The sequence below is a fragment of the Vombatus ursinus genome, unplaced genomic scaffold (assembly GCF_900497805.2).
Source record: "Vombatus ursinus unplaced genomic scaffold, bare-nosed wombat genome assembly UNPS02003292.1, whole genome shotgun sequence".
NCBI classification, from domain to species: domain Eukaryota; kingdom Metazoa; phylum Chordata; class Mammalia; order Diprotodontia; family Vombatidae; genus Vombatus; species Vombatus ursinus.
In genome coordinates this window covers 6,134,879-6,143,624 of record NW_020943070.1, presented here as the reverse complement: position 1 = coordinate 6,143,624, position 8,746 = coordinate 6,134,879, and the positions used below count along the sequence as shown (strand labels likewise).

General features: G+C 46.2%; 1 protein-coding gene across 1 annotated transcript in view; it reads right to left on the bottom strand.

Moving 5' to 3' along the window:
- Positions 1-594: 594 nt before the first annotated feature.
- Positions 595-8,746, bottom strand: part of MB (myoglobin) — a 17,895-nt gene continuing 9,743 nt past the window's right edge. The window contains exons 3-4 of the mRNA XM_027873485.1: positions 5,042-5,264; positions 595-1,371 (exon numbers count right to left, since the gene is read on the bottom strand). Of these exons, the coding sequence (XP_027729286.1) occupies positions 1,225-1,371; positions 5,042-5,264 (370 nt within the window). The 3' untranslated portion in view covers positions 595-1,224. The remainder of the gene's footprint in view (positions 1,372-5,041; positions 5,265-8,746) is intronic.

Below are 8,746 nucleotides of genomic sequence, written 5' to 3'. Positions count from 1 at the left end.
CTACCTATCTACCCACCCACCCACTCCCCCATCCCACATGATTCCCTCCCTGGCTCTCCACTCTGGGCCCCTAGATTGAGGTCAGCAAGAAGACTGAGGGAGTGAAACCTGGTTTGTAAGGAAATCCCCCACCTCCCCCACCCTGCCCACATCCCCCACCATACAGCCGCCTCCTTTGCCCAGCTGCCAAGCACTATCTTGGCTCCTCATTGGCCTGGGCCCTTCTTAGGCACTCAGGTTTCAAATATATTTGTTCCTTTTAAAAGGCAGCCTGCCCTGTGCTGACTTTCCTGCCCACATACAAGGTTCTCTGAGACTGACATCAGTGGCGCTGTCTGCCCGCTAGCTCCCGGCCTTGTGCATCTCCCTGTCATCTCTCCCCTCCCAGGTCTCATTCATCTTCTCCAAGGGGAGGAAAGCACCAGGCCCAGACAGACAAATTGGTTGCAGGTCCTTTATTAAGACCAGGAGAGTCACACCCATTAACTGAGAGCATTCTCTTTCCCTCTCTCCCTCTTCCTCTCCATCCCTCCTTCTCTCTCTCTCTCTCTCTCTCTCTCCCCCCTCCTCCCACCCCCACCCCCCAGTGTCTCAAGTGTCTCCAACTTTTTCAGGAGCCATCTGTCAGAGCCGCCATCCCCAAGGAATGCTGGGGGCACTGGCTGTGACAGCCTTGGGGGAGAGAAAGAGAAGGAGGAAAGGAAAGACAGTCCACAGTTGAAGGGCTAATGCTAATCAAAGGCAGGAATGGAAGCCATTAGGGACCCAGATGGTGGGAATAAGGAGGGCTGAACCACATCACTCCCCCTTCCCTCAATTTTCTCTCTAACCCTTCATTTTCCCTGCCCAGTAAAGAGCAAACTGTCACTGCCTCCCAGAAAGGAAGCCAAGAGGTATATCCACAAAAGCACCTCCAGGAAAGATGGCCAGCTACCCACCAGTGCCCCAGGGCTCAGGTCTCCACCTTTGGAAGGCCAAGGAGAAAATGAAAGTTATGGACCTTTGGCAGAATTACTCTGGCCAGTTAGTAACAGATAAGAAGAATCCCCTCACCTCCTCCCTCTCTTCTTCCATCACCATGTCTCAGTCAGATAGGTTATCCCCAAACCCAAAACTAAGGTGCTACTTTAATAGAAGCTAACTACTTGACCCAGGGGGTTAGGCAGGAGGGATGGCAGCCAGTGGAGGAGTCTGACCACCATCTAGCTCAATCCACAGCCCGCTCTAGCCCTGGAAGCCAAACTCCTTGTACTTGGCCGCCATGTCGTTGCGGAAAAGTTCCAGAGCCTTCTTCATGGCAGCCTGGACATCCGCGCCGAAGTCCCCAGGGTGTTTGCTCTGGATCACTTGGATAATGACCTCTGAGATGAGCTGCCCAGGTAGAGCAAGTGAGAGAAAAGGGAAGAGGGTGTGGGGGAGAGGGAGAGAGAGAAAAGGAAAAGGTCATTGAGGGTGCATTACCAGCCAACGCTGGGATGGAAGCCTTTAGAGATCCAGGGGGTGGGAGGAGAGAGGTCTGCGGTGAGACCAACGGAATTCAAAGGGGAGGGAGGGGGAGCAGGGCCAGATGCTCTTATTCAAAATCTGGAGGGAGAGCTGAGAGTTGGAGGACAGAACAGGAATGGGGAAAGGGCCTCATGGGCAGGGTTCTCAGATTTCAGTCAGGACATATGGAACCAATTTTGACCAGAGGAAATGGGAGGAGGTTGGATGCTTGGGGAAGTTACAGACAGTATAACCTGACTTAAATATAGGACCAGACAAGTCCCAGCACTTGAGGGGCGGGGGGGAAGGGACAAGTCACCAACACCTATGCTAGATGGCACCATGGATAGAGCGTGGGGCTGGGGTTAAGAAACCCGGCACATAGTAAGTGCTATGATGTAAATGTTAGTTGTTGTTCTTGTTATTATTATTATTACTAGCTGTGTGACCCTATGCAAGTCAGTTGACCTCTCTAAGCCTCAGTTCTCTCATCTGTACAATGGAGATCATAATAATAGCCCCTACTTTCCAGGGTTGATGGGAAGAATTACATATGTAAAAGTGCTTTGCCAACCTAACAGCACCATATAAGTGCTAACTCCTATTAGACGTCGTGAGCACCCTGAGAGCTCTGGGGGTTTGGTGGTTTTTCTTTGTACTCCCAGTGCTTAGCACTTGGTGCTTGATACATACAAAGCACTCAAAGAGCTCAATCTGGACCTCGGAAGAAAGAGTTCACATCCAACACCTACAACCTGCTAGCTGCTGTGACCCTGCCAAGTCATGGCATCTCAGCATGACTAAGGGAAAGCACTGGGCTTAGAGACAAAAGACCTGGGTTCCAAACCTAGGTCTGCCACTGACTTTGGTTGAGTCCCTCAGTTTCCTGGGTTCTGAGTTTCTTCATCTATAATGTGAGGGGGCTGGACCAGATGCCCTCTAAGGAACCTTCTAGTTCTAAATCTATGATCCTCTGATCCATCACTCATTCATGCCTCAGTTTCTCCATCTGCAAAATGGGGGAAATAATATCTGCCCTACTATCTCCCAGGTAGGTTGCACAGTAGATAGTGTTGGACTTGGAGTCAGGAAGACCTGAGTTCAAATCCTATCTCCTCCACTTACCAGCTGGGTCCCCCTGGGCGAGTCACTTAACCCTCTCTCAGCCTCAGTTTTCTCATCTAGAAAATGGGGATTATTATAGAGCCTACCTCCCTGAGTTGTTAGGATTAAAGGAGATAATATACATAGCACACTTTGTAACCATTAAATCTCGGTATAAATGCTGGCTGTTATTACTTCATGGAATAGTAGAAATACTACTAGACCAGGATTCAGGACACCTGGGCACAATGGTCAGCTCTGCTACTGCTACCTGCGTGACCTCAGGCAAATCCCCCTCTGCCCTTTGTCTCATCTTCCTTGTCTGTAAAATGAGGAGGTTGGACCACATGACCTCTGGCGTCCCTTCTTGGCTCGAAAATTCTGTGCTTCTAAATATGTAACCAACCCAAATGGCCGGGCCGGTCCAGTGGCCCTAATTAAAGGGAGCATGTCTGGATGAGCACTGAGTCTTCTTTTCATGCTCATAAGGCCAGAAAATGAATCACACCTGCCAAAAGCCTGAGAATAAATAATATCTCAAAGACAGTAGGGCAGATATTATTTTCCCAATTTTACAGATGGAGAAACTGAGGCATGGATGAGCGATGGATCGGAGGATCATAGATTTAGAATTAGAAGGGACCTTAGAAGGCATCTAGCCCAGCCCCCTCACTTTATAGATGAAGAAACTCAGAGTATTTCAACACTTACAAAGCTTCTTAGCTTATCAGACCCTCCTAGGATTGGAAGGATGGATGATTGGATGGGTGGATGGATGGATGGATGGATGGATGGATGGATGGGGATGGATATGGATCTAGATATACGTGTGTAGGTATAGCTATGTACACACATATACACACATGTTTACAATATACCCACATATACACATACAATACACGTGTATGCAATATATATATATGACATACATATATACAGTCATTGCGTATACATATATGTATGTGTATAATAATTCTATTTTTATTTTGGATGGTGCTCTTATCGAGGAAGGTCAATACATCAATAGAGATCAGCACTTTCTCTGCAATTGAATCTTAGAGAGTGGCTTGGGGGGCACTAAAAGATTAAGGGATTTGCCCAGGGTCGTATGGTCAGTATGAGGCAAAGACGAGACTTGAACCCAGAGCTTGGTGATTCCGTGGCCTCTCTTAGGGCAGGTTTTCTCATCCTTATTTTACAGGTGAGGAAACAGGAGTTCAGGGAAGGGCAGTGATAGTCTAAAATCAGTAACCAGTCCCCCTTCTAGGGCATTTTAAGGTTTGCAAAGCACTTCCCTTCACAACAACCCTGCAAGATAAGTATCATCACTCCCTCCCCTTTGACAGATGAGGAAACTGAGGCTCAAAGAGAAGTAACTTGTCTGCGATCACACAGTGATTAAGTGTCTGAGGCAGGGTTCCTAGCTCGCTGCTCATGCTATTATGGTGGATGGCTTTCAGATGGGGACTTGGGGCTCCTGGGGAGAATTGTTGGATAGAATGAACAGATGGGCAGAATTCACTAGGGTTGTCAAACAAGTTGGTTCCTTCATTAAAAATTTAAAATTAAAAACAAACCCTCTGCCAACAGGTGGGAAGGAGAAGTAGCCTCACACACCAGCCTTCCTATCACGTCCCTTAGGAAATGGCTCTTGCCCCACAGTCCATTTCATCTCCAGCCCAAGGGCCCCCACCTGTCCAACGGGTTTCTAGCAATAAAATCCCTACGTCTCGCCATGCTAACTAGCTTCTCAGATGACTTCACGAGACTAGTATCGATTGCCTGTTGGGGACAGTGAGAGCCTTGCTGCTTCTCATTTGTGAAAACATTAAGCCTATTGGGTTAAGAACTCCAGCTCTGTTCACCTGGACCTGAAATCAGGCCCAGGAGAGATCTAAGAGTGTTAGAAACAAGAAGAGGCAGCAGGGAATATTGGTATTTGCACCAGACCTGATGTCAGAGGACCTGAGTTCAAGTTGGGCAAGTGGCTTAACTTCCCTGTGCCTCAGTTTCTTCATCGGTAAAATGAGAGAGGTAGAACTCAATGGCTTCTAAAGCCCCTTCTAATTTTAAGTCTATGATCCTGCAAAATTCTGACTCTGTCACTTGCTACTTAGGTGACCTCGGGTAAGTAATTTCAGTTTCCCCATCTGTAACGTAAGGCGATTGGTCTAAATGACTTCTAAGAAGAAAGAGTACATTGGAAAGAGTGTCAAACTTGTGGTCAGAGAAACTCTACCACTTTCTCCTTCTTTGATATTGGAGTCTGTGTGCCTCAGTTTCCTCATCTGTTAAATGAGGGGGTTGCCCTAGAAAATGGCCCTTTCCAACTTGAAGTCAATTGTCTCAATGTGAGAAACCTTTGTGTTGTGTGACGTTGGCTGCTCCTTCCCTCTTTCCCCCCTCCCTATGCTCTTTTCTCCATCCCTACAAGTCAGGCCCAGCTTCTGACCTCCAGGAAATGAACGGAGATTTTGTGCTTGGTGGCATGGGACTGGGCCAGAGGCTTCAGCTCTGCTTCATGGTGGCCCTTCTTCTTCAGGATGTTTCCCAGGGCGGTGAGCACTGTTCCGCCGTGTTTCTTAAGGTCTTCAGACGCTTTCATCTCATCCTCAGTCTTCAGGTGCTTAAATCTGTCAAACTTCTCCAGGGTCTCGGGGTGGCTCTTAAAGAGTCTGGGAACCAAAGGAGAGACCTGGCTCAGGGAAGAACAGGGAGGGCCATGGAGCTTGGGGAAGGCTGGGGGAGGCCACGGGAGGCCAAGGATCATGGGATTTCGAGCACCTTGGGCATCATGGAATATGGGTTCAGTGCCCAGCTGTGCTAGCTGTGAGCCTTGTGAACTTGGCAAGTCACAAGCCACCACTACCCGACCCCACCCCTGCTACCCTTATGATCGATTTCCTCCTCTAAGGGTCAATCTCTCTTTTTACAGATGAGGAATTGAGACCTCAAATACAGCCTTAGACACTCACTAGCTATGTGACTCTGGGCAAGTCCTTTCACCCTGTTTGCCTCAGTTTCCTCATCTGTAAAATGAGCTGGCAATAGATTTTATATGTGTGTATATATATATATATATGTGTGTGTATGTCTACATAATTTTATATACTGTATTTAATTTTCTATTAAATTAACTAGGCACTTAATACATGTGTGTTGATTATATTTAATGTGTGTATGTATATATGTGTGTCTATATGTATGTATATATTTATACCTAATTATATATATTGTATTTAATTTTCTATTAAATTAACTGGGCACCTAAATGTTTACCGATTGTATTTAATGTGTGTATCTATGTGTATGTGTGTGTATATATGTATAAAATTTATTTCTGTAAATGTTCCTTTCCCTGGAACATAGTAAGTACTATATGAATGTTAGTTAGTTGACGATGATGATGATGATGATGATGATGATGATTGTGATGATGATGATGATGGCAGCAGTCCAAGGCATGTAAAGCACTTCCCGACCCTGAGCTTGGCACACCAAAGGTTCTCATTGTTATCTTTGTGCTACTTTAGTGAAATGACCAAGTAAGTAGGTGTTGGATGGTATTTGTTGACTGGAATGTAGGGATATGTTCTATGTCACTCCTGACAGTCCATACACATGCTAAGATGGGCCTGTAAATGAGTCCCTCCTAAAGCTAGCCTGGAGAAGTTTTGTTGTCTATGTAATTTGTTAATCAGGCAACCAATAAGTATTTATTAAATGGCAATCGTGAGCCTGAAGCCATGCTGGGTCTGGGGCCCACCCTGGCAGACACCTGGTCATCTGACCAGGCCTGCAGCAGAGTCACCTTGGCCAGGAATGCCACTTGTCTGGTTCTAATCTCCCTTGGCATGTTGGGAGCTGTCGACGGCTCTGTGGAGAGGAGGCAATGGGCCTTCTGAGCAACCCCTCCCCCCGGGACTAGCTTGACTACGTTTTTAGGATAACGGGAGAAGAACAGGGAGGGGAAACAGGGATAAGGAGGCTTTGAGATTGAGGCTCAGTCCACTTTCAAGCCTACATGGAGCTGTAAGTAAAATATTTTCCCATATGGTGGTGGCAGGGGCACAGGGGAGAGTCTGGCTGAAGGTGGTGCCAGCCTAGAAATGGGCTGGGTGCCCCAGTGACAGGACCCTAGAAATATCAGAATCTAGAGCCCTGTGGTAAAAGGTGAGGGGACAGGGACCTCTAAATCACTTTGAGAAGGAAGCTCTCACAGATGGCAAAGCCCTGGGACAAAGACCCAGTTGCCTGTCCTAGTTATGGCAAACCCACAAAAGATAAGTTACATTTACATGGCATTACACAGATACAAAGTACTTTAGATGAATGATCTCAACTGATGCTTCACACTAATGGAGTCAAGAATTTGTTTCACCTCTTGCACAGTTACTTACTAGCTGTGTGACCTTGAGCAAGTCATTTCCCTTCTTCATTTCTCAAGCGGGGACTATAAGCCCATTAAAATGTGTAAACTCCTTGAGGACAAGTCTATCATCTTGTCTATCTGCCAAAGAGTATTTAGTATCATACTGGCACATAGAAGTACTTAGAAAGTCCTTGCTGGATTGAATTAGATTGAGGGCAATAATACTTATGCTATAATAGAATTCTTTGTCTTTTGGCTCACAAGAGCTCAGCACAGTCCCTGGGACATAACAGGTGCTTAATAATAGCTTGTTGATTGATTGATTATTGATACAATCTACAGTCTTGATGGGGTTGTCCAAGGAAAGCAGTTTGCAAATTGTGAAGGGCTATAGAACTGTGAACAACCATCATTATCTTAGGTAGGTCAAATATCATTATGCCCATTTCACAGATAAGGAAACTGAGGTTCTGAGCTGTAGTGATATGCCTCAGGTCATTTAGCAGGGAAGAGATAGAGCAGAAAGTCAGTTCTAAGTCCTTGTTATTCCAGATCCAGTCCCCCACCCCACCCCCACCATCTCTCGTCACTCCCACTCACCAAGTCTTCAGTTTTCCAAGCTCCCAAGCTTTGGTCTCAGACATATATATATACACATACACACACACATATATACACACATACATACATACACACACCAGAGGCATGATTATTAGTATCAGAACATATGCATCATTATTATTCATCCATATCTAATTAGATACACTATTGCTATACTTCTAAAGTAGCATCCTAGGGAAAGCCCTAGATTTGGATTTCAAATCCTGGGTCGACTTCTTATTATCAGTGCTACCTTAGGTAAAGCCTCTCTCCTTCTGGGGCTGCCTCAGTTTCCTCTTCCTGTAAAATGATGGTTTAATTGGATGACTTGTAAGGTCTCTTCCAGGACTTAATCTAGCCTGGAGAAGAAAGTCTAGAAGGACAGGAGAGCTGTCTTCAAAGACTGAAAAAGAACCCTGGAAGAAGGTTTCCACTGGCTCTGCATGGTCAGGACTGGCGGGAAGCTGCCCAGCCCCAGATTTGTAATGACAGACTTCTGAACTGTCCAGCAATGGGATAGGCTGGCTCAGGAGGCTGGGTATTCTATCCCAATAGAGGTCCTCAAGCATCGTGTGGATGACCAATCCATCAGCAAATAGCACTCTTTATTATATCTGGACACACGCTGCCTCCCTCCCAAGAGGTCAAGGAATATTTTGGATTCGCTTTCATGCTCCTAGTGTCTAACAGTGACACAAATGGTTTTCCCCCTGGATATGTGACTTTATCGATGTACAGAACCCCAAGTAGGGAAACTCCTTCTACCAATGAAGAGTCATGCCTGCTTTGCAGCCTAGATGCTTGAGAGGTTAAGGAGGTTTCCCCAGGTCAAACAATTTGTATACAAAGAGGGACCTGAACCCAGGCCTTCCTGACTCAGGTCTCGGTTCCCTAGCCACATAGTAGGTATTTAATAACCACTTGTAGAGGGAATGAACAGATGGCTAGATAGATGATGTAGAATGGGTCCTTGTTCAGATATCCCTTGGACTACAGTGCATTGGAGGACCCTGAATCTCAGAGCTTCTGTGAATCTATTATTAGACACTCACATCCAGTTATAATTAGGCACCAAGATACAAAGATGCACAATTATCATTATAGTCGCACCAACACAGCCACACAGCTGGTGTTCACACACACACACACACACACACACACACACACACACACACACACACACAC